The sequence below is a fragment of the Falco cherrug genome, chromosome 12, assembly GCF_023634085.1.
Source record: "Falco cherrug isolate bFalChe1 chromosome 12, bFalChe1.pri, whole genome shotgun sequence".
In the NCBI taxonomy this organism is placed as follows: domain Eukaryota; kingdom Metazoa; phylum Chordata; class Aves; order Falconiformes; family Falconidae; genus Falco; species Falco cherrug.
In genome coordinates this window covers 32933430-32960243 of record NC_073708.1, presented here as the reverse complement: position 1 = coordinate 32960243, position 26814 = coordinate 32933430, and the positions used below count along the sequence as shown (strand labels likewise).

The window sequence follows — 26814 nt, the reverse complement described above, 5'->3', positions numbered from 1 at the left end:
ACCTGTATGTAATTCTGTTTTACTTCAAAGTTTCTTAAAAGCGAAACCCGGAGCTTTAAAAACAAACCTAAGAAAACTCGAGGGACTCCATTAAAAGTTACTCACGAATGCCGTCATCTTGGCAAAGCGTAGCACTGAAATGAAATCAGCGCTTGAGGAATCCAACTTTAGTGCTTTGCCCAGTAAATTGTAAGACGACAGATCATACCTGCTGCGGTGTTCGTAGCTGCCTTTGCATCGGAACTTGTGGGCTGGGAAAACAGTGAAAATGCCTTCTTCTGAGCTGAAATACTGCCATTTAATCCCTGGGTTAGACTTCAGATTATCAGCAAGAACTGAAGGTTGGAGAGGAAAAAGAGAAAAATTAAGCAGAGTTACAAAAAAAGGTCAAACTTGGAAGTACATTTATTCAAGGCACCTCTTGTATGTGCTTAGAGAAGAATAACCCGGCTCCCAACCCGAAATACAAGTGGCTCTGTTTGAGAACGGACAGAGCTTCACATCTGATCTGCAAACACTTAAAGTCTTTTGAAAACTTAGCACTAGATTTGACAGATTTTGTTTAATACGCGATGACAGCTCCTGAATCTCTGAAGTATAACTGGGTCCCAAGAAGTCAAGGCAGGAGCAAGGAAGGAAGAGATTAAGGCAATTATATCTAATATGTATACACACATACAATTACATGTAATGATAAATACATTGTCCACATAGTTTTCATAAAGAAAAACCCCCTAACGTTAAAAAAAAAAAAATCACGTGTCCTTTATACTGAAATAACTCCAAAATATTAAATAGGTTTGCTGCTTACAGCTCTGTATCCAAAGCTGTTAACGTAACTTATTCTGACATCTGTTTAAAAACGTCTACAGGAACATTTAGCAAAAACAGTTTTACATGCAAAAAATGTGGGTCAAGGAAAAACTCACTGTACAGAAACAGCTGAAAAGGTTAAGAAAAAAAAAGGGGGGTGGGTGGGTGGGGGTGGGAAGTCTTTTTTCCTCTTTGTTCCCCATGCTCTCCTGTTTGTGTAAGGGTAGATAGGAACAGTTCCCACTCTTGGGACTCAAGAATTTCTCCAAGTTTCTCATTATCCCTGTGCCATAATTAACAAGGCTGTGGCCTCTCAAGTACTGCTTGTTAGGAGAGAGAGCCACTTCTCCGCATCTTCCCCCAAAGGGTTATGCAGTGGCTGCGCTCTCCAAGTGCCAGCTGGTGGGTGGGGGCTCCATGCTGGTTCCACCCATCCTCACCATGAGCATCACCACCAAGATCATAAAATTCAGGAAGAATGACAGTAACAGTTGTTCGCAGCTATATCACAACTTTCCTCCAAGTCTCTCAGACTCCTCTGTGGCGGGTGATTATTAGTTACTCCTTGCATAGACAAAAAGTGAAGAACAAAGAAGGTAAATGACATGTTCCCAAGTCATGTAGTCAAGCAGGGACCGAGCTCAGAATATCACCGTAGGGTAGAGATCTCAAACCCTCCTGTAGTTTATAGGCCACGTTCATTCTCCTTAAAACGTGCTTGCTTTCTTATTAAAATAATCTCTAAGCAAGCACTGTTGAACACTAACAAGAAAAGCAATTCAAAAGGTGCAGCTTAGCGATACTAACAAAACCGACTACACCGGTAAACCCACAGAACACCACCAAACCCAACAATCAAATAAAGCCGCTACCCCAGGGCCAACGAGTAACTTGTGAAGGTATTTAATATACCAAGCTAAGCCAACGGCGTGCAGCGATACTGCGGAAATCCCGAGTACTCAGAGCACAGGTGGGGACATCCGTGTCTGAACGAGCGGAGGCAGAGGCAGCGCTGGGATTTCTGCCCCAGGGGCGACGGCAGTGCCCTAGGTGCCACCCGGAGCACACACCTCGGCCTCGCTCTGCAAGCCTCAGCCATGGAGGGGTTGCTGCTCACCCCACGCGATCCCCAGCTCTGCCGCACCGATGGCATTAGGCAGCTGCAGGCTGGCACAGTCCTCTAAAGCAAGAGGAAAAACCCTCCCAGGAGAGAGGGAACAGAGTCATTAGCATGGGAGGCACAAACCGTCTCACCACCGTGGCAGTTACAGGATTATATTCCACTTGGGGCAAATCATCGTCTGTGCTTGTGGCAAACTGAAAATAAAACCTCCATGTTTGAATTCTTTCGTTTTTACCTAACAGTTAAAACGGATCGTACCAGCTCAAAATGCATTACAAAAAAATCCCAAAACTAAAACCCACAAACAAACCACAAAGAAAAAAAAAGCACTTCCTCGCTATTTCTCCTTTCATGTTCTTTGATTACAAAACTAGCCAGAACTGGCACAGGGCAGCTCTGATTTACAGGGCTGCACCTTTTGCTGAGCACTCACTTTTGGCATTTCCTTCAGGACTGACACTGGAAATAGGCCAGGCGGTTTCATCTCCTGGATCTCACTCATTATCAAATACCCCAATATTTGGCTTGGAAATCACTGCAGGGCACATTTCAAACCCTCCCAGACATTCTACAACAAAATACCCACATAGTATAGTTTAAGTTCAACATCCTCAACAGTCTGGCACTTACTCAAGTTTCCCAGACTGGCTGCAGCCGCGATGTTCTCTCCACATCCAGCTCAGCATAATTACTCTATAAAACCCACTATCTTGGTGGGTTTCCCCCTCGACTCTTGCCACAGTTTTTTGTATTTCCACAGTCCCAGTGGAAGTCCCGGTTGCACCCTGCTGGACTCTGTACAAAGATGCAGCTTTGCACAATTGTGGTTTTGAAGAATTTGGTGCCTCAATAGACCGAGGAAGAAACAAGAACAAGATGTGAAATGGCTGATGAGGGTTTTCCCAGTGCGCTAACGACTGAGTCTGGAACCAGAACTATCCTCTGCTCACAACTCTCACTTCCTCATCCTTCTCCAAAAAACCACCAGTTCAACTCCTAACAAAGATGCCAAAGCTCGTTTCTCTTTCTCCGCTGCGCACAGGTAAAATCAGCCTGGTGATGCTCTGGGGAGCAGGAATCTTTTCTCTCATGAATTTTCACACTTGCAAAGAAAGCACCCAGGCCCGCGCAACAAAATGTCAAACAAACTACCCAACAGTGTTTGTTTCAAGCTGCCTCTAAACTTCTCCCAAGTTCTTGTTTTGGTTTTACACCTGATAGGGTAATACCAGTTTAGCAGCATCGTTTCTGATCGGTACAAAGAGCAGGTTTCTTCGGTCACAGACAACCGTTTCTGTGTAGCAGGGACAGAAAGCAATTTGCAATTTTAATATCGCCAGATTTAGGTACCATGGAAAACTTCAGGCAAAAATCAGTATTAATTAAAAACAAAATAAACCCAAACCGAATTTCTAGCTTTTATAGCTAGGACTACCAGAAATCCCTCTCCTTATCCCCCTCCAAAGCACCCACCCTCTTCTCCTCTCGGAAATCTAGCGTGGAAAGCCCCAGGTTAGTTTCTGAACTCCTGGAGGGCTGGGCAGTCTGTCCCTTCGGAGAACGTGCAGCACCGGTGCTCACGGCCCACACACGCTCTCCCGCGGGGGAACACACTGCATGGCCACAGCTGTGGGAATCCAGAGAAGTATCTGATAACCCTTTATTAAGCTGCAAAGAGGAACCTGGCGGGGAAAAAAAAAAAAAAAAAAGTCCCTTGAAAGTATCGAAAACTTGGAAGAAAAAAGAAAATCCTGTTTACACACTTTTTTTTTTTAAGCAACACTGTCTTTCAGCAGTGTATGCAGATCAACGTTATCCATTCTCCTGCAATACAAAAAACTTAGAAAAAGGTAATACAGTGAGACTTTGACGTGAATAAGGTCACCAAAGGCCAAGCACACCATGACCCTGCAGCAGAGCACTTGCCATGTGCAGGTTATTGCTGGTTTCCCTGATGTCCAGGTCCATGTGCCAGAGGAGAAGCTCACAGCTACATCGCGCAGCAGGCGTAATGTAGCAAGTTAGCCAAAAAATGGAAGAGTGAGTTGCTGTCTACTTAGGTGCAGGCACAGAGTACCTACAGAAGCGTCTGCCACGTGTACTGAGTGCTTCTTTTGGATGCCACAGTTTTCAGCGAGACCACAACGGCTGAACTGCTGTCTGACTGCACTGCTTTGCAGGCCGGGAGGGACATGAGACTCTCAAACATTTAAATCCTTTTCTTGTCTGGCCACCAGGATGTCATAGTTCTGGGGGTGAAGCATGGCAATCGTTTTGCATAAAGAGGCTGAATTTCTGGGATTTAAGTTATTGTTACGGGTTACGGAACTGGAAAAATGTATTTTCAAATCAGACATGTGAGCACTCAGTTAAAGCCTGGATGAAATAATTTGCCCTGTTTAATTTCACCAACAGCAAAGGAGTTGATAATTAAAAGGCGGGGTTTTTTTAGTCATTACTTTCTATCTATTTACCCACAAGAGTATCTGGATTTAAAAGTTCATTTTCCCCACAAAATAATTGGTTTTGAACCTCAAACCCCTTACAGCCTTAGTGCCTCTCTCTGCTATCCCTCCTTTTCACAGAGTTCTGCTCACGTTTTCCTTCAGCTAGTATGTTAGTTCAATAATGCCACCCCCCACCCCCTCCACCACCAATTGTATCGTAACTCTTTGTTTGGGGTTTTTTTGGTCTCTTTTTTCCTACAACCACAGAAGTCAATCTCCCAGCAGATAAGCTACAGCTGAAAAATACATACTTTTCCTCTTTTAAGTGCACTCTTATTTTCCATGCACTAAAGCTGTAAGAATGCCCCATAGATATTTCCTCATTTATTGCTCCCTGCCAGGACACCCAGCAGATGTTCTTTTTCAGCCTAACCTTACTCACCCCAAACTTTGCCTGTACTTTACTCTTACCTCCTCCTTCCAGCAAAGCCTGCCTCTGTACAGGTTACACAATCACAACACCCCAACAAAAAAACATACTGTAAGACGATTTGCATGCCTAGACTATAGCTAAAGACTAAATCTGTCAAAATTACACCCTTGGCAGCACCAGCAGAAGTGTGTGCAGGGCATCTCTACTGGTCCTCACTTTCTAGGCTCCATATGCTTGACCTGTGGTTCCCGTTTTAACTCAAAAAGTCATTTACTTTTTTCATCTTCTGGTCAGGTTCAAGATATTTTTGCAAGTATAAGAAGGCACCCATCTCCTTATTCTAATAGAAATTACGAAGTATTCTGTATTACTGAATAAACATAATAATTTTGCTTTTCTAGAGTGAGCATCACTAAATAAAGACCCAGCCTTGATACCACATTACTTGGAGAAAGCCAAGAGTCCAAGTCTTATAAACACAGTAATCTTAGCGGAATCCCTTAGTTCCAGACACAGGCTGGGGATATAACCGGCCAGCTGGGAGCTGCTGCCCATGAGCCAACTGCCAACTCGCTCCGCAACATCTGTCCCCTCCACTTAGAATGCAGCACTATCTGACCCCAAATCATGCTACAGGCAGAAAAAGTTGGAAAGTATTAACATGAGAGTATTTGAAATGATCATTCTCTTTAATTATAAATATATCACAAGGCAAAAAGGACTTTTAGAAAGAAACCCTATGTGATAGGGTTTATAGAACTTCAAAGGGAATGTGATATGATAACACTTAGTACTGCTAGATACCACTTTACATCTTCAAAGCATAGTCAAATCATTAACTAATTAATCTTCAAAGAACGGCACAAACAGTCAGTGAAAAAAAAAAAGGAACTACTGAACATAATCGCTCATTATAAAAGAGTTTCTTATAGTCCTCTTTATCATTACATTTACTGAGCTGCAGACCTCACGGTTCTGACCCTGCAAAGAAGTAAAGTTCAATTTTCTGTGCAACACACATGCTGCAGTTCTTCTCTGACAAGTACCTCTATTAAAAATAATCATCATGAAGATGCTTTAGTGTTCCCCAGAAACAACAGCAGAAAGCAAATGTGTTTACTTTGCAAGTAAAGACATTCTCTAACTCTTCAGACCTACAAATCTGATCCAGGATTTTCTGAGTCAAAACGTATTCTGGCTGATGCACTTTCACCAGCAATAAAAGGCTCTGCAGCTCAAACCCAATTAAAATTCTGTTGATGGCATAAGCCAGGATGGAGCCCTGCTCACTCCTTGGGAGCTTTTTTGACTCTGAAGGGGAAACAAGTAAAAAAACTTTTTATTCGAAGGAACGAACCCAGCTTTCTTGATTAAAAGGACCTGGAAGGGGGGTATTAACTCTGCTGCTCAAATACCTCCCAACTATTTTAACTCACTCGAACCATCAGTTTAAAGTACAGCAATATAAGGAACATGACCAAGGCACTCCACATTTTAAATGATCACCACCTTGAATAAGGCACAGACAAAATTTATGGAGCAAGTTGATACCACCTCTGCATATGGCTGGAGAAGAGCACTCTGCTAAAGCCACCTGACTTGAAACAGACATTGCGGCACTTTGAAGGATGAGAAGGAGAAAGATTTACTCGTTCCTTGTTTATTTAAAAGAAAAAAAAAAAAAAAAAAAAGAACCAAAGGAATCTGATAACATAATGCACTGGCTCTGGTTAAGTTTTTGTTGTCTAATAAATAAAGGCCTATTCATACCAGTGAGGACAGATCTCTTCATCTAACTAACCGAAGCCCCCGATCCCATCTGAAGAATAAAGACTCTCTCCTTAGCTATTTTGTAGTAATGGCTAAAAGTAATCCAAAAACTCAAGCCAAGATAAATCAAAAGCTTTTCAAAACATTAAAAAATGTCACCTAATATCAAGAAAAAACGCAGCAAAAGCATTAGTTTTGAAGGGCTGAGATAAGATAGACATACATCTATTTCTTCTTCCTCCCTTTCCCAAGATTAACGTTTATTTTCTTTTTATATTAGAAAAAAACCAATAGAAAATGGGGAAAAAAAATAAATTCTTTATGTTTTGGAGTTTCATGAGCTACACTCGCCCTTCTTAACACACTGTTCAGACTAGAAGCTGAAACTGTTGTCTGCACCGAGGGCTCCCAGGCTCTGTTCCTGTGGCTTGCCCGGAGTCTGTGGTGCAAATTCCATTCCATTCCGACACCTACAACTTCACCACTCTGATCCCACTTTCTTAAGCTGTGCGCAGAGTGGGCCAAGATTAACATTTAAAGAATTGAGATAGAGGCCGAACAGAGCAGAGTTTAAATTTATGTTTTGCTGAGAGGTTTTTATAGGCTAGATTATTTAAACTACAAAACTCATGCTGGAAAAAAGACAGACACACGGGAATTTTTTTTTTACGCTAAGAATGAAACAATCAACCCATCTGAGAGGACAATCGGGTTGACGGACAGTCCAGGCTGGATTTGGAAACTGCGGGCAAACTAGAGAAGAGCAGAAGAGCTCCTGCTTCTGGGCTGGATGAGCAGAGGGCTTCCAAACCCTTTCTCTAGGAGGCTGACATGCTTGGGGTCCCCCCCAACATGCTGCATCCAGTGTGAAAGACAGTATGGCACAATTTTGGGGAAGCCACTGGCTTCCCATGCTGCCTCTAAGTCTAAAAAGGCAAAGCAAGGCAGGAGAGAAAAACCACAATCAAAATACCCAGATGTACCAAAAACTCTCGGGCTTTTTAGAGTAGAAAAATAATTCAGGCTGAGGCAGAGTCTGATTCCAAAGTGCAACAGATATTCCTCGCGTAGCTCTACATGAGGACACTTACAAGAGGAGTAAGAAAAATACGAGATTAGAGGAACTTTCTTGTTTGATCTTTATCCTCTTTCAAAGGCAGTTTTAGTTTAGAGTAATGCATACACACACATAGATTTATTGAGAAGCATCTCCTGTGCAGACAAGGTGCTCTGTCCTAAGTGTATCCTTTAAGATAAGCAGTTTCACAGAACTAGGTCACTGCAGAAGTAAGAAAAAAATTAAGCGTTTCAAGAGAGAGATGACACTAAGTAAGTACTTTTAAAAAACATTTCTAACCTGACAGCCATCTTCACAGCTCTAAGGACGCACTGACAGCACTCTGCCCTTCTAAACAAAAATGTTTCCCAGTCTGTTTATGCCCCCAGTCTGCCTCAAGCCAACTATTGTCTTAGACCATGAATTCCTCTGGGCAGAGACAGCTTTTTTTGGCACAACAGGTCATGGGCCATGGCTACATAAGCAATACTACAGATACCACCAACACAATACCCTCCACTCACAAAAAAACCATCCAGCCTCCTGCCCCTAAACCTTCCCACATCCATTTATTCCAAAACCCGAATACTTCTGCAGGGATACAGGGACACCGCCCTGGATGTGGGCAATGTCCAGCTTCACACCAGCATCATTCTGCTTGACCCTCCTGGCAGCAACCCTTCCCTGAAGCCACACTGGTCTCCTGTTCTGTTGCTGGGGTGGTGGAGCTCATGTGGTTTTGATGTTCTCAGCTGAGGACCAGGGAAAAGAAGGTGGGAGCCACCATCTCACAGACTTTCAAATACCTTCGCACAAGAGGTGAGGACTTGCCTACAGAAAACTTAACTTCTTACTTCACTAGGTGTGTACCCAGTACCAACTTTTGTTTCTCAGATAAAAGTGTGCTCATCTCATCTTTCTGCATCAATCTACTCTCTCCATTCCACTTCTCTCTTACAGGCATTTTCTCACTAATAAAAAACTTCTCCCTAAAGGCTGTGTTTCTGAGAGCTGCTAACAGGAAAGCCGAAGGAGAGTCTGCTGTCAATAAATCTTGAAGCACTTCCCTGTTCTATCACTCCAATTCCCTCTTCTCTTCTGCTGCCCTTTTCTGCCAATGCCATTTTTTGAAGATTCTCCTTTCATCTGGAAGCTTTCAAGCCAGAGGCAAGGGAAGAGGAGGCACTCAAGTCTTACTGTCGAGCCAGGACAGCAAGAACCTTGAACATGCGTTCACTTTGTTTCTGTGAGAATTCAAACCAGAAATTTAAAAAACGTTTAAGGGGAACTGTAGCTTATTCATTTTCCACCACTCAAGAAGAAGGAATATTTATTTAATACTTCTTTTACATCCATCTTCAGCAGTAGAAAAAGAATGGGTTTTTAACTTAAGTAAAAAAAATTAAGTGATTCATTCAATGCTTTGTTTTTATAACAGTTTGAAAACTTGCTTTCAAAAATTATTTTGATAAATCAACAACTGCATGTGATTTTAAACATTATTTTAATAAGCTGTTTGTATGTTTTAATATAGAGATAGCTTATAAATAAAGCAAAGCCCAGCGAATCGTAGTAAGTGAACAAAGACTGCCTATCTTTAGGACGGAAAACACTACAGAAATTATGGTGATGAGACATATGTCAGGAAATTAGCTTGCCTGGCCAGCACCTGCATTCAAGATGTGGTGTACGATAGACGGGATGGAAAGGAACCTACAGAGACTGTTCACTTTGCTTTTGGGTTGTACTTTTTTTTTTTTTTTTTTTTTTTAAGATTACATTAGAAATCCAGAAAGCAAAGCTGTAAGAAGAGACACACTAAGACAGGCTACAGAGAAATTTGGGGTTCTTTCATCCTATTTCTTGTAAGATATGCAAATACTCTGTGCATGGTGAGGGTAGAATGGCGGGTCTGCGACTTTATCAGTCAAGTTAAAAAAAATTAACCAGTACTTTATTCCAAAAGATACATGAAAATTAAAATAAAAAAAGTCCTCAAGTCTGTGTTACCTGTCAACAACAATAAAAAAAGTAAAATCAACAAAAAAAGCTCCAAAACTTATGCTAAATGAAATCTGCAAAGCCTATAGTGCTCTCTAATTTACAACACTAAGGCATCATAAAAAGTTGAAAAAGTAAGATGGAACAGCTGGACAAAACTATGACTAAAAATAACTGAAATCCATGTATTTCATGTATATCAAGTTGACTAGGATGGAAAAAAAGAAAACCTTGTGGCACTGGAGGACCAAAAGCTGAATTTTTCAAGAGATAAGTCATATATATTTTGGTTCTAAGCATATTTCTAGCTCTTTGAGTGTGCCAAACAAATGCACTGACTGTCAAAGATGGAAATGCCCTGACAAGACAAAGAAAGGAAATATTTTAGGATGTCCTTATACTTCATAGTTTTTGCATATTGCTGTGAACACAGTCTCACATTAGCTGAACTCAGCTAAGAAGATCAGAGAAACTTCTTTGCATGGCTCCTTCAGCAGCTGACACTACTGATGCCAAAGCAGACAGACCTGGGAAGGAAAGTGCCTTGGGAAAAAAAAAAAAAAAAAAAAAAAAAAAAAAAAAAAATAAAAAGTGCATAAACCACAACAAAATTATCCATGGTAGGCTGGAATAAAATCTTCATGACGTTTTTATGAGTACTTAGTCTAAGGGCATTACTTTAGGTATCATCTTTCAATCATGAAATCTCAAATTAAGAACAGGGTGACAGTTTCAAGGAGAAATAAAAGCTTGTTGCTATGGCAATCAATGCTAATTCTCTAGGCCAAGGAAATGTTAAAGTCTAATGGAAAAAAAAAACCCCAACTCTGAGAAGGAAAAAAACCCAAAAGTATACTACTTACCAGAATTTAAGTCACGTCCAGGATTGAAGGCTCTGCTGTTGACAGTGGTAGACAGTCTATCACAGCTAATAGTTCTAGAAACATTGGTGTTAAAATTTCCATCAAATCTGAAATGACAACAACAGGATTAGCAACCTAACATTACCTATTAAACCTACACAGCATTTACAATGGAAACACACCTTTTTGAAATTTCAATGTAAATTAACGATTCTGGAAATTCCAACGTAATATGTATTTTAAGGGTCCAGGAAAAATTGTGAAACCCAGAAACAGGGGGGATGAGCTCATCATGGTTGGATTGTATCTGCTCTCTGCAATGATATGTTGCATTTTCCTCCACAATATTCCATGAAAGATAGGATCATAAAACAGTAGTGCTCTTTCATCTAGACTTAAACACTAGAGGTTCCAGCGTGGAAAGTGTGTGTAGCATCCAGGCATGCCATTAGGAACTGTTTTCTCCTGTTGTTGAACCAAACCTTTTCTTGCTAGACACTCTTCCACCAGAGCTATTACTTCATCATTCCCTTAATAAAAAAATATTCCAAGTGTCTTGCATGAAGAGGATTTCCTCTTTATGTCTTTCTGCAAAAGATCTAATAGAACACTGGTAAACCTGTTTTCTGCACCAAAACCTGAAGATTTACATTCCAAGCAGCAGAAGGAACTTGATAGTCTGAAGTTTTGTTACAGTTTGGTTACGTTAAATAATTCCAATACAGCCATAACTCTAATGCAAAAAGCATTCTAGTGCATAGTTCTAATGACAGTAAAATATAATTGAACCAATGCCTTAACAAAATTTAAATAAATAGGGTTTTAAAGGGTTATAAATAACTAGAAACGCTTCTGAAGCTTTCAAGGACTCAAATGCAGTTTTGTATCATTTACATAGGCCAGTTTTATTTGTTAACATTTTAATGACCTTGAACATTTTGATGACATTTGACTTCTGGTGTGATTATTCTAGTACTTAAAAAACCTCTTTACTTCCTACCAAAGACTTTTTCTACCATCAACTTATTCCTAAGGAATTACAATGAACTGCAAGCGAGGGATGCATAACATCCCGTTCTGGACAAAGAGCCTTTCCAGCGTGAAAGCTAATAGCAAGTAAGTCTTGGAAAGGAACTGGGCAGAGTAGGGGTTTGTTCAATACTGTCAAGATTAAACCAGCAAATTACACAAAAAACAGCTACATCAAAAGATACTGACCAACTTAATATTAACAGCACTTCCATCTCTTGCTTTTAGCTACATACCACTCACCCAGCGTCATTCTAATGCCTTCCATTCAGCTCAAGGCACATCATATTTGTGCTTAAGGTTCTTTATTTAGTTGCTTATTGTCAACTGCACTTAACTGCTTAAGCTGATGTTACGCTTTTTCATACGCACATGTGTATGTACACACCCAATGTATCTATGCTATCACATAGTGGAGGCCCAAAACATTGCAAGCAGTAGTGGTCTGAAAAACAAGCACCATTCTTCTGGTGGAAGATTTTAATTAAAAAATTAAAATCCAGTAAGTTGCAACTACTTCAACAAATACGGTGCCCAGTAAGAATGGAAAGACACTGATCTTCTGGTTCTGTCCTTACAGAGCGCTTGCTGGAAGGGCTGGGGTTCGTAGACACAGACAATAAAACAATGCACTTTTAAATCATCTCCTTAAAACAACAATTAGCAGAAACAAAAAACCACAGACAGATGGAATTGGTTACCACAAGGAAATTTCAAGTTACGACTACAGGAAGCAAGTCTTTTTAAGCAAACTAAACCTCCCCTAATCCAATATATTTTCTTCCAGCCCAACTCAAAATAATTTCATCCTACAGGGATGGAGCTGCAGCAGCCCCAAGTCAGCCAGATGCAGGATTTGCTGAGAGACTCCATCTCTCATTATGGGATCCTCACACGTGGGATGTAGGAAAACCTTTTAGGACCCCTTAGGGAAAGCTAAAAAAACGAAAAATATTCGTTAGTGGGCTCAAGATCACCACCTCTGTAGGCAAGTGCATCCACCTTCAGCAATTTTAGCGTTACAAAACCAGGAAAATGGCCCTGAGAGGAGCGCTGGAGCTCACTGCAAGCAGCACGGCTGTTGCATACATGGGCCACCAGTTTGCCTTTTGTACATGATCCATGCCAGTATAACCATAGTTAAGGTTGGGCTGATTTTTTTGTTTGCTTAAAGCAGAGGTTTAACTTCTGTTACAAGTGAAGAGTACAGCACAGCCTTCTCACAAGTTAAGGAATTTGTCCTTCAAGTGTAAAAGTAATTTCCCAAGAATTTACTATTAAACTCCTTAATGATTTTCTGAATTACAAATAAGTAAAAGTTTATGCAAATGCCTAACAAAACCTCAGACACTGACTTCTTTGTTCTTAACATCAGATTAGATTTTATGACTCTTACAGAGTCCCAGGAAGTCTAATTTTACATCACTAGAGCTCATCAGACTAGAGGCTCTGTTCAACAAGGCTCTAATTAAACCAAATCTTTGAACATGCAATAAGTGATCACTATTGATTACTAACTCCTTAATTTTAGTATTTTTACTGTCACATACAAATATCAATAAAAACACTGTCTGCCTAAACTGGCATGCTTTGAAATTAGTTTAATCTATATCCATAAACACTACATGCATCTTAAACTAACTGATATTCTTAAAGGAGATGAACGATACTACCAAGAAACAGTTAAGAGTTACCAAGGCACCAATATTTTTTGATCCCTTCTCAAACCTAAACTTAAGGGGGGGGGGGAAGTCATATATATTTGGAAATAATTAACTGCCCTCCATACACTTTAAAAATTATATAAATGCAGTGTAAACATAGCTTTATCAATTTGGCTCAATTATTTTTTATATACATATATAAACTGGGGGGGAACTTGAGTTTCAAACCTTGTACCACATAGATGCAAATGTGGATGAAGAGTGCAAGTCCTTGCATCAGGGACTCCCAGAGCAGTCTGTTCTCAAATGCTCTCTCTCATCTCTTTACAAATATTTTACATACCTCAGGCTTTGACATATTCAGGTTACAATGCATAAAAACAAACGTTTAACTCCGCTTGCCCTCCTCCGTCCTTACCTAACAGAGGCAATTATGAACTTGTTCATCACTGGAGAAACATCTTTAATTGCAGCAACTGCTCAACACATCAAACCAGCCAGCGATGAGCGAAGTGAATAATGCCATATACAGCGGGAACAAGAACAGGCAGCTGAATTCTTTGCTATACAAAAAAGTACTGTGGGTTCCTTATTGGACACAGATGTTCAATGCTATTGGTATTTTATCCAAAACAGCATAATCAACAGCACTCTACCGGCGCTGGTGTTTTGATTCAAGACTCAGTTAGGGGCAAAGAGCTTTTGATGAATTCTGCATATCCTCACTCTTCATGGCAAGGAAGAGAGAGAAATGGACGGACAGATTCATAGAAAAGCCTCCTGTCCTCCTGCTCAGACACCACCGCTATCAGGTTCTAAGGTCAGGAAGATCTATGTCAGACACCAAAAGCAGCCAAACTGTGATGCTGCGGAGCTCTGCATGGGCTCACCCACTCTGTCAGGAGCTGCTCGATATTATTGGCAACCTGCTCTCTGAAAACTCCCCAAAGTCCCCTCCATCGAGGAAAAGCCTTGACATTTCATAGGAACGTAGATCTCCGATCAGGGCCGTGGCTTTTCCTACCCCCGTTAAAATGTAACCACTTCAAAAAATTACAGCTTTTACCAAGCAAACAAAAAAGTTGGTTTTTTTGTTGGCTAAGGAATCTCAAGACTAGGATCAATTGGTAAAGGACGGATTTCACAAAAAGCATGTTTACCTTTGGGCGAAACCAGATGGAGAAGAGGTAGCAACTGCAAATTAAACATCTCCATGCTGAAGAAATATTTCCGAGCAATACTAAAGAACAAACTCTTAGGGAAAAATAATGACTCTTCAGGATGTTAGCTAATTGTCCCAGTGCTCCTATCAAAGTCTATTAGTGATGGCAACAGGATGCCTTGTTAGCAACTAACATATTCATATCTCAGAACACGGGCAGTAAATGCTGCGGTTTAATTCAAAATCATCTGGAATCTTCCTCTGCTCTGAGTTTATTTTATGCCAAAACTTACTGCTCACACTCACTCAGTGTGACATGCGCATCCTTTAAATTACCTGACAGAGAAATTGTCTGAATCTTGATTCACAATGTTGAGCATATTACTACATCACTTCTTCATACACACAAAGCTGCCAAACCACGTTTCAGGTCTCTCAGCCATGATACATATTGACAAAGGGTTTCAACCAGGTCCAATTCTGGCATGCCTTCTAGGAAAGCAAAAATCAAGTTATCACCATCAACTGCCCCGCCACAGGCTCTCCTGCGGCCCCAAACTCATCACCACAGGCCAAGGGGATCAGTATTCCAGCTATAAACCCCCTATTCACACTGCACATTTATTGCAGCATGTCAAAGCACATTAACGCAAAAATCAACACAGTTCCTCAGCTTTTCTCAGTAAGCAAGTATTATGTTACCCATCAGGAAAATGAGGATATAGATACCTAATCTACCTGCAGCAGAGCTGGAAAAGGAAAGCTAAAAAAACCTGCAGCCCAGCCCCCCTCCTTTCTCTTGCTACAGCACACAAGTAGCAAAAAGAGAATACAGTTAATGGCAAAATGACATAAATAAAATATGCATAAGAAGAATTGCTTTAAACCCCATAAATTAAAGACCAGCCCTCAGACAGACTTGTCATCCTGAGCCACATGGGATATCTACTTCAAATCTCTTTTCAGGTGCCGTCTGCCTTATAACTGACTTTTGGCACCTTGCAATGGGGTGTATTTGTAAAGCATGACTGCTTCCACAATATGAGGACCTTGAGAAAAGACCAGCTCCCATCGCAAACATACGCCTTCAGAAAACCAAGACCAGAAACTGGGCAACAGCAGCACTGTGGAAGATTTACACTGCAGTTTTCGCAGTCATTTTAATTACACTGGAGAATTTTCCATGTGTTTCTTTAGGGTGCCTCTAAATAATTTCAATTAAGAACACAATATTAACTATTTGGCAATCTTTGCCACTAAAGCAACAATTAAAACTAAAGCCTCGACACTGCCATGTGGCATTTACAGTAAATGCTTATATTCTTGGCCGTCACTACTGGTTTTACCTTTCCTATAACATGTTTCTGCCTTGCATGTTTTCCATGCATTTTTCAAATCTGCCCATCACTTGCTTTGGAAGAAGTTATAAAATCAAAAGCTTTAAGATTTGCAGACAAGCATTGATCACCACCCCTTTTCTGCACAAAGGAGACTTAACTTTTACCAGTGTCTCTCTCCCACTTTTCCCAGCAGCCAGACGGTAACAGCGATGGCTGACCAAGGTCTCCTCTGAGATTCAGCCCAAAATGTTCTAGGTGGCACCACCACAGCAAACACGCAGGAAGCCCTCCAAGAATCCTTATCAGAAAAACGCAACAAAGCCTGTATTTAGATGTAATTAGGTTTTGTACTTACTTAAGCAAGAGCAAAAGACACTGGCTGAAATTCAGTTTGACGACAGGCCCACTCACCCCATCCCCCTTTCCCTGCCTCCCTCTAAAAAGCCCTTCTTTCTGGATTCACTTTAATGAACAACTGATCGAAACTGCATCCCGAGGGAGCAAACAGAGCTGCGACTCCAACTTTGATCTCTTCCCCATGGAGAAACGCGCTCCCTGCCTAGCTTGCAAGATGTTAATTTGATTGACATTTGCTCTGATGTGCAAACTGCTTTGAACTTCAGACATTAAATTCCCATCAGGCTGCACTCATTTTTATTCTCCTTCAACAGGATTTACAAGCAGGAGATCAGCAAGTGTAGAAGATAAAATAAATTTGCAGAAGCTTTGAATCTTACATCAAAACAGTGCTCAAGTGAGCTCCAATTGGATTTTGTTCGGCCTGAATTTACAGTGTAAATCAGCCCCTTTTGTACAGTTTCAGTTTAGGGAAAAGTGAGGGAGCAGCATATAAAAACGACACTCGAGTAGCTACGAAGGGGTTCTCATTGTTGTAAGACTCATTTCTTTCCTTCCCTTTCCATTCATACAAATTTAAAGCTGATTTTAGTATGCAAATGAAAATATATAAGATCATGGAAAATTCAGCATTTCCTTTGAAATTCACCACTAGGCATACTTTCTTGATTGTAAGGCAAGATTTAAACTCGTATTTTACATAAATCCTTAAATATATAGTTCCCACTGCAACTAAGCAGTACGCTGGAAAACAATGTTTTCATGAATAGATTCAACAAAAAAAAAGCTACTGATTATTCAGTTGAATAGATTCAACAAAAAAAAAAGCTACTGATTATTCAGTTAACCAGTTTCTTCTGGTGAGGCACAGAAGTAGTTCCAATTATTTCAACTGCTGCTTGAAGAAGTCCAAGTATACTTGCTCTCAGATGTAAAGAAAGTGTATTATTGGAAGGAGGGCTGCAGCCCAGTAACACAACTTATTTCAGAAACCGCTTTTTCACGAGGAACTCGGCCACATTTAAGAAGTCCAAGAGAGCGATTTCCTAAATTTACCTGCTACAGTTTATGGACAAAACAAGATCACGCCAAGACTAGCACTATGCACGCTCCCCTACATTTTCTATAAACCCACATGCATCACTGTAGACTGATACTCTGTACGAATGGCAAATACATCTTAAAGTTCATTTGGTGTGGCCCACCCGCTTCTCCTTTGGAAGTGCAGCTCTTCAGGTATTGCGGCAACTTGAAGGAACTGAATGGGATTCCTGTTATCTCCCACTTAACTGCTCCAGAGGGGAAAGATAAACACAGAAAAAGCTGCGATAAAATTGAACTGCATTAGCAAATATTTAACCATCTGTTCAAAAGAGAGAAAAACAGACCACTTCTGAAGGTGGTATCACAGTCAGGGAGTAAATGATTTTCAAAAATAGGTTTGTAAAGTCACTTATTCAAACAGCTCCATTAATGTTTGTAACCAACGCTGCCAAGTAGTATGTTTTACCAACAAAGATTTCTTCATTCCATCTCCTTTTACAAATGCAGATAAACGCATTCCCTAAGCTTTTATCAGGACAGTTAAATAAAGAACAAAAATAGATTTCCGGCTGCCTTGAAACATATGTATTAGCAGCAGATGCAAGAGCATTAATGAATGGCAACGCACCTTTAAACATGTTTTTTGGAGACTCATGACAATCTTCCATAAAAACCAGCAGTGAAATTCATTTCTGTCCTCCAGGGTCGGAGCAAAGAGAAAGGGGGATGTTCCCACCAGCACATGTATGTGTTCATGTCCCATCTGCAGGTGCAGCGTTATCGGGGGCCACGATCAGCCGTGCAGAAGCAAGGCACCATGCGGGGCAGCTTCCCGGAGCTGCGACTCTGCCCTTCTCTCTCCGCTCAGGTCCCAGTCACACGCAACTCAAGGAGACTGTCTCCTACCATCTCTCACAGACACCCGAGGACAGGAAATGCTGTAGCACATCAAAGCATGATGGGTCTTAAAACCGAGCAGGAGAGGAGAAGCGCTGACACTGGGTTAAGGAAGATTTTTTTTGTCTCCCTTTAAAAGCGTCGTCTGTTTTTTTGTTGGAAAAACTGCACAGGTAGCTGCATGCTTCCTCACAAATGTGTGTGAATAAGAAACTACAGCTTCTTGGGTTTGTCAATTATTGGTGGGTTTTTTTGGAAGGTAATCTTACTGCAGATATGCAGGACTTTGCTATGTCAAGAAAACCATTGGAGTGTACTCTATGGCACCAAATTGGTAAAGTACACACTTGCAACTGCATCTTCACGTGTACATAAATGTGCGAATATAACTTTAACTTACGTGGCAAAACTGGAACTATATAAAGCTACTTCTGAAAGTCTCCTACAAGAGCCAGCTAGCATCAATCACAGCTTCTCCTGAAAAAGGCATTTTGTATACCAGCTAAAAGATGAATACTCAAACATTACACACATTATCAGACTTACTCTTCCTTTTTGTGCGGCAAGAATTTGATTTTCTTTCATCTGCAAATATTCAGTATAAAACACCTATTTGATCTACATGTTGCCATCCAGTCCAACACCATCTTTATGAAGAAAGCTATTTCAGTTGTCATTCACGAGTCAGCCCACACAGACCTGCAAAGTTACAGCCCCCCACAAAGCTGTTTGCCAAAACTCATTTCTTAAGACCCTAGTTAAGAGACACATACCCCATAAGTTCCCCATAAGCGCAGGGAAGTGCAGGTGCTCAGTACTTCTGATAGATAAACACTGTTCATTCCTCCCCCTGCCCTCCTGCTGACACTCTGCTATACTTCCATCTGCACCCCACACACATCAGGCCACTTCAGTTCCAGGATTTCCTAAAGACCTACCGAGGGCTTTCTTGGGAACAAAGCATCTCAGAGTAACAAACAGGAGACACCATCTTGTACACACACCATCTTGTACACAAAGGTATTTATCCTCTTAGAAAGCAAGATAATTTAATTAAAACATTGTCTTGTAAATAACCACCCACTGCAATCACGATAGGGAATGTCTGGCAACAGCAAGAGATCGAGATGAGATCTCAATCTCGTTTCTCATGGCTTCTTCAGCAGCCTTTCTTAGTAAGGAAACACAAAGCCTTGTTTCTCCAGCAGGGATTTCTTCAGTGATTAGATGTGTGTCACTCGACATCCACTTTCCTTATCTCCCTTCAGTTTTGCTAAGAGCCCAGAGCACTTTATCCATATTAACTCTGTCTGCTTGGAGCAATGCCTCTTCTCAACTGCTACACGATTCCTGGACGCAGCACACAGCCCCAGGAAACAGAGCAAGTCTCCAAGCTCTGACCCCACGGACACAAATACCACCTGGATGGTAGGGCAGATGCCTGATCTTCGTAAGGTCCGCTTCTGAGCTCATCTGACAGGTATGCTCACCGGCTGCTCTTCTCAACTGTTGTCTCTCCCTTCATTGCCATCATGGTTTTTCGATTCCCAAACCTTGATTAAGTAGAACTGAAAATGCAAACAGCTGTATCTGAAGAAATGAACAGCAGCAACTAAAGAAAAACACACAGTCCCCTGCTCCGTTGTTCCAGTTTCGCAGTCCACCTCTATTTAGCAGTACTTGCACAGATACTTCAGCATATGATTCATTTCCATTTACATGAGCACATATTTAAACTCTTCAGTAAACCAGATGAGCATAAGCATATGATTAAATGTTGGTTGAATTAAGCCTATGTATGGAAAAGTCAGCTGCCAAAACCGCTCAACAGCCACTAACTGCACTGCCTCATCAAGTCAGTTTTGCATATTCTAATTTACTTATTTTCACCACTTCCCCTATGCAGGTAGTTCACTTGCATAAACCTGCCTTGATGGAGAGAACAAATACGTGATTGCTCTTACTTACACTAGTTAGTCCGGTATATGTTGGGTACAATATTGCAACCAAAAGCACAGTTAGCCTCTTAATTTTAATTCAGAACTAGTCACTATGGACTGGAATCACAGTTGCGTGGAAACGTATTCATCTGGGCTCTTCACCATGTAATGGCAATAAAATAAATATTGCTTTTCCTGTCATATCTCACTACTCAACTAAATAGGCAATTTAAGTGCCAGATTCATTTTACATTCCAGTTCATACTTTGTTAATCCTATTTTATGTCATTTATTTATAGTCACCAGGTGTGGTATTCTCACAGTTCATCTCAAGCAACATTGCAAATTGTTTTCGAAGCCAGTGGTCAGATTTTCAAGATAAATACAAGCAAACACAAGGCTACACATGGGTAATTTTGTTAATGGTAGCAACAAATATACACTAAAGAGATGAAGACAGTAAAAAAAAATTCAAAAAAAATCCTCTCTCTACACCTAAGTTCAGCATTTCCTTCCCAAGTAATTTTTCCAAAACCAATCCAAACTGGCTGCATTCCCACCACCATGTCAATAAGCTAGAGAGCAACATAAAGGGCTGATGGAGGAAACGCCTGATAGCCTGAAGTGCTCTCAGATCTTCAAATGTCACTGTGCATTTAAAGGCTGAACATCATGTGATAAACAGCCTTAAATATTGTGGGACAAGCTTTCAAATCTACTTTAAAAATACAACCTGAAAATAATGTGCTTCTAACACTGTTCTTGCACCAAATGTTTATCCAAGTAAAAGGCCACATGATGAAACACCTCCCCACACCAAGAAAAAGAACACACAGAGTTAAGCAGTTACAACGCAAGTATTTCACAACCCTCCTGAAAGAAAAAAACATAGCCCTAAGGACATTTTCAAAGTACAATCCAAAGCCAAGTACCTCCTGAAAACAGCAAATAGCAACCGTCTTTTTCAATGTGACCTCTTCTACAGCAGCAGCTAATAAATGCTATAATTATTGTTGCTCTAACACCAGCACTCTTCTGCCCAACACCAACACGCATCATTTAAATGTCAAGGATAAGCTGTTACCAGCAATAGCACATCTAACTTAACTACTCACAAGTGCAGGCCTCCTCATAGCTGGAGCAAGGAAGTCCAAAAATTAAAGCTAGAAGAGTTGAAGTAAATCAGCAGCCTTTATCTGTGATTTACAGAAACAGAGATACTTTTATCTGTGTTGTTTTAAAAATAATTCCTAAATCCACATTCAAACACCCATACCTTTGTTACAGTTCTCCAAAATCTGACTGTTAAGGTAGGTATCTTAACTTCTAGTATCTTCTGTCAAAAATTACAGTTTTTTATCTCTTTGGACAAAAGGGAAAAAAAAAAGAAAAAGAAAAACCTATTGGTGATTTCGGATACACCTGCCTGCATAGACACTGGCGTGCTGGCCCTTTCCCTTCTTTTAACCAGCCACCTCATGCCCACGTGAACCGTTTTACCTTCCCCTTTAGCAGGCTTGTGTCAAATACAAGACCTAATAACACCACCTTGGATATCAACATGTTAAGAAGAGCAGCAGCAGGAGAGGCAGAAGGGGGAGAAACGACAACTGAAATGATGGCAGAAGCATTTAGACAAGCAGGCAACTAATAAAGCATGGTGCTAACAACTTAGAAGTTAAGTTTCAGAAACATGTTTTTACGTTCTTTCTTTTTATGACTTGCAGACAATTCCCCAAACACAGCAGTGGGTCTATTCCCGATGGTCTGGTAAGTCATCGTTCTCAACCACATACTAGACCAGGTCTTGCCAAAGTGCTGTCTGGAAGATCCTGCAGGCTGATGGACTGGTCTGGTAATCACTAAAGGTGACTTAACTTTATCAATCCAAATAATTAGATAATGATCATATTGTACAGCCCAAAGGAGGAGCTCTGCAAATAGATTCACCTCTCTGCTTTGCCAGCTGTGACCTCCAGTTCATTTTTCAAACCACTTACTGTGAAAGACCCCTTACACAAGTCCACCACGGGTAAAGAAATTTCCGAAGGATTTGCAAGCTACTGATTTTGGTGGACAAAGTGAAAGGAAATTCATTAAAGTTTCCAGACTAAGAGCAGACATTGCTTTTTATTTTTTAATGAAAAATTATGCAATACCAACCAGGGGGTGATATGCTCATTCCTCCTGTTCACCTCTTGGTTGGAAGGTGTTACTGCTGGCTGGCAGTTCCTGCATCCAGAGATCAGAGGGCAGGAAAGTTTTCATCCTCAACTGATTCTTGACCTTTCTTACTGATGCTGCCAGCAACCTGGCCATTCAGCACCAGATGTGCCAGGATTTTATGTAGGCATCTTATCCAGCAGAACTGCACTGAGACCACCAAATCTACACACATCCCAACAGCAAGGTACCCATTTCTCTGGAGTCACCCGAGGCTTAACCCTATCGAGATTTCTTAGTTTTGTGCCAATCAAAACAAACACAAAACAAGCAGGTGGCCTTTCTGTCTGGACACAGATCCATACCACATATTTGAATACAGTGAATATTTTAAATCCTTATATAAACAAAGGCTCATGCCATACTTCAGAAAAGATAAAAGCATGCTGTCATTAAGAACTGTCTTATAGAAAGTGCTTTTAATATTTATTACCCAAATTACATTCCTCTCTAAAATATTTCTAAATCAGACTAAGATATAAACAACGAAAATATACTCTGTAATCAAGATTTACATAAATTGAAAGTTACTCTCATTCTTTCCTAGCACATGTTGAAGTAAATGTTTCAAAAGTTGAGCATTTAAAAATTTATTACACTTTTACTGGAAAAATAAGACCTTCTATCAAAATCTCCTACAATTAGGAAACCCAAAGATGTTTCTGCAAACACGCAGCATAATAAAACAGGATTAAAAAAACCCAACTGCCTGGATTTAGATTATCCAGAATTCCTGTATTTAAAATGTTCATTTGAAAATAATAAATTCAGTTTCCAAGCAGTGTTCTCAATTTCGATAAACCTCTGTGTATCAAGCAGCAGCACATCAACTTGATTAAACTGTAATGCAATATTTTTAGCATGTGATGTGCTGACCAACTTGTGATTTTCGTTACTGCACTTAAAAGGGGAAAAAGAAAAAGAAGTCTCATGACCAGCTCTTCAGAAGAGTTACTCAGGGTAAGCAGTATCTCAATGCAAAAACAGTAATCCTGGATATAAACAAGACTCATTTTGTATAGAAGACTATTCCATGCAATTAAGGGATGAACAAACTTTTTTCCTTTTTGTTACATTTTACAATCCATCACAGCTGAGTCCCACTTCTTGTTTAGTGCTCCTCATTAAACATGTACATAGTAGGAATGTAAAAGAATAGGAGGACAGTGTTAGGAGCATCTTTGGAGTACCATCTTCCCCCTTTTTCTGAGTTATCAGGAAAATACAGGCTATTTTGCAAAGAAATAATCTTTTTCCCTCACATATTAAATGGAAGCATAAGTAAATTCAGAATTTAATACTTACTCCATCATAGATGGTGGAATAGTACAGCAGTCTTGGATGGCAGTCAAGGGCGACGTGAGATGAGCAGTATACGATGCTTCCACTACTTGCTTGTTACGATTCACAACATCCAAGTAACGGTTAAATTTCTCACGAATTTTTTTTGCCAACTAAAAAAGAACAAGAAAGATTAAAATTAAGCCAGTTACTCTGTATGACCCCATTCCTTACTAACCAACCGAAATGGAAAGTAAAACCTGTGTATGTTAAAGATAATAGTTGCCTGCTTTGCTCACTGTACTTCTATTTTGGTAGCTTAAGCACTGTGAAGTCAAGTTACTAATAACATTGGCCACAGAAAGCAGTCTATACAAAAAGATATATTTACCATCTAGCGATGCGTACTTTAACATAAGAGTTTTGCATGTATGAAAAGTAAAAATCCATTATATCAAACTTGCCTTTCATTAAGAACTGACACCTGGATGTGATGCTACCTACGCTATGCCTTACTACTGAAGTTCTCCAACACGATGCTCTTGCAAGGCCTGACAAGAACATAGAATCATTGAATCATTTAGGTCGGAAAAGACCTTTAAAATCATTAAGTCCAACCGTTAACCCACCACTGTCAAGTCCATCACTAACTCATGTCCCTAAGTACCACATCTACATGGTTTTGAAACACCTCCAGGGATGTCAATTCCACCAACACCATGGAGATTAAAATAAACAGGCCACAAGACAATTCAAAAAAGCTCATTCAAAAATGGACACTTAAGGAAAGCCCAAATAATAGTATTACAGCAGACCTCACCTACAGAGGAATCTCCTGCTGCTTCAGGAGCAAACAGTCAACAGTCCATCTACCAGTGCACTGTATCTGTTTAAGGGAACAAGCTCAGGATCCTGGCAACCTCAAATACCACCATGAATACTCCTCTGTTCATCAACAGCCTCCCCAGTCAGATCTGTGCAGAAATACTGCACAACTCCTTTCATATAGTTCTCCTCGCTGCAATTTGGGCAAAATAAGCCATCCCAGCTTTTGCTTTTTTTGTATCCCCGGCTGCTTTCCTCGGGGGCACGACAGGCTCTTAGCTGAGCATCTTCCGAGTGATTTTCTTCATCAATTTAGCAGCTCACTGTGGCTAGTCATAAGCTGCAATACTTTTGACTAAAAACTTCAACAAAAGGAAGTCTGTAACTGATATAATCTTGTATCAGAAAGAACACCATAATCCTAGAATGGGTTGGGTTGGCAGGGACCATTTACAGACCACCCAGTCGCACCCCCCCACCACAGGCAGGGACCCCTCCCCCCAGCCCAGGCTGCTCCCAGCCCCGTCCAGCCTGGCCTTGAGCCCTGCCAGGGATGGGGCACCCACAGCTGCTCCGGGCAGCCTGGGCCAGCGCCTCGCCACCCCCATGGGGAAGAATTTCTTCCTTGGACCTGCCCTACATCGACTCTCAGCCGGAAGCCATTCCCCCTTGCCCTATCGAGACATGCCCATGGGAAAAGCCCCTCCCCAGCTTTCTCGTCAGCCCGTTAGGTGCTGGCAGGTGCTCTAAGGTCTCCCGGAGCCTTCTCTTCCCCAGGCTGAACAGCCCCAGCTCTCAGCCTGCCTGCACAGCAGAGGGGCCCCAGCCCCCTGGTCATCTTCGTGGCCTCCTCTGGACTCGCTCCAGCAGGTCCGTGTCCTTCTTATGTTGGGGGCCCCAGGGCTGGATGCAGTGCTGCAGGGGGGTCTCACCAGAGCAGGGTAGTATATAATGACAACCGTCTCACATGGGTGAAATTCTTCCACAAGCCTTTTGTTGTCAGAGGTGCCCCTGACGAAGGCAGCCACTTATAAATCAGGACAAGGTTTAGAGGTTACACTATTACTTGTAAGAGCAGATGATCGTATTTCTCCTTTCTGAAAGGGAAAACAGACTGCCATCCCTCCCAAGCAATTCTCAGGCCCTTAAAAAAAATCTGAGTGCCAAAGTTTAGAAAGAGAAAGTTGGGTACTTCAGCCTTTCTCCTTAAAATGTTGCTTTAAAAAAAAATTTAACAAATTAACAAATTTTTGCAAACAAATACTTCTGAGCTGTGCTCTGGGTTTGCTGGTGTGTAATTTGCATGCCTGGTTGTGCCCATACCTTTTGAAGGCAGAGCCCCGTGCTCTCTCCGTGCCAGGCAGATTCAAAGCAGTGTGGAGGCGCGCAGTGTTAAGGAGGGTAGAGCCTGCTGGGACACATCACAGGCCTATTGAAGCTCCTGTGCTGTCAGATAAGAGCTCACTTGTGTCTAGTTCATTAAGCACTTCAAGACAATCCTAACTAATGACTTTGCAAGAGAAAATTGGAAGGGAAAAATTTGTGGCTGTTACTTGAGCAAACCTGACAGTAAATAATTACTAGGAAGCATCAGGTTTTACAAGAAGCATTTACTGAGACTTTTGCTCCCAGTCTTTCACTCAAAGTGAGAAATTAATGAAATGGATCAGGCATGTTCAAAATTTTCTCTTGGTACATTTGGTAACCTTTCCACACCAAGATATCTATTACACTTAACCATCTGCCAGATGCTTCCTAAATGAAAGTGAATAATCTCTAAGCAACATACTGCAGTGCTGAATACTCAGAAATACTGACTTTTGCATTTCTGCAAACTTTCTTCAGAGCTGAAGTTAGCTCATTAATTCCTAACATTCATCTCTCCTGCTCCCTGCTCCACGTGGATGATTTAATGGTGCTTCTACATCTGTGTGCTGAGAAACGCCGTCAGTTGTTCCAGATCCCCTGGACTGACAAATGTCTTTCCTAACTGTTATTAAAAGGACATGTCATCATGATTTACTTCGTTATGCGAATAACGAGGCCCACGCTGATAACAGCATTGCCTTTGCCTCCATTGTTCCCAGCAAATGCTACAGCTCAACAACAGGTCTCCTAGGAGCACAGGTTTTAATAGGACCTTGCTCAAATGACTTGCAGAATTATACCTAATTAGTTTTGTAGAATGATTTATTGCCAAGGCACCAGAGGACTACTAATGGTCTCCTCCGTGTTAGGCATCCAAAACTAGTAAATTACTCCCAGTTGTTAGATCCCAGTAAGCTGCTTAGTAGTTCCTTTTCTATTTTCCAGTAAACTTTCTTTTTGTCCAACTGTGCTCCTCAAATCTGTCCTTGAGAAGTCTATTCTTCTGGAGAACCTCAAACACACATAAGCAAAATTTCCTAAATCAAAACATTTCAGTTTCATAGTTACAAAATCCCTCTCTCGGTTTGGGCAAATGAAATACCTGTGCTTAAGCATTATATAAACCAGACATTTGAAAGCACTATGTAAATCAGATACTTGAATCTATATACTTCTT

At 40.9% G+C, this 26814-nt stretch overlaps 1 protein-coding gene across 2 annotated transcripts in view; it reads right to left on the bottom strand.

Moving 5' to 3' along the window:
• Positions 1 to 26814, bottom strand: part of CACHD1 (cache domain containing 1) — a 113140-nt gene that overhangs the window by 36709 nt on the left and 49617 nt on the right. For both annotated transcript variants that reach the window (XM_055724520.1, XM_055724521.1), the window contains exons 3-5: positions 23469 to 23617; positions 10508 to 10614; positions 209 to 335 (exon numbers count right to left, since the gene is read on the bottom strand). In XM_055724520.1, coding sequence (XP_055580495.1) covers positions 209 to 335; positions 10508 to 10614; positions 23469 to 23617 — 383 coding nt within the window. The remainder of the gene's footprint in view (positions 1 to 208; positions 336 to 10507; positions 10615 to 23468; positions 23618 to 26814) is intronic.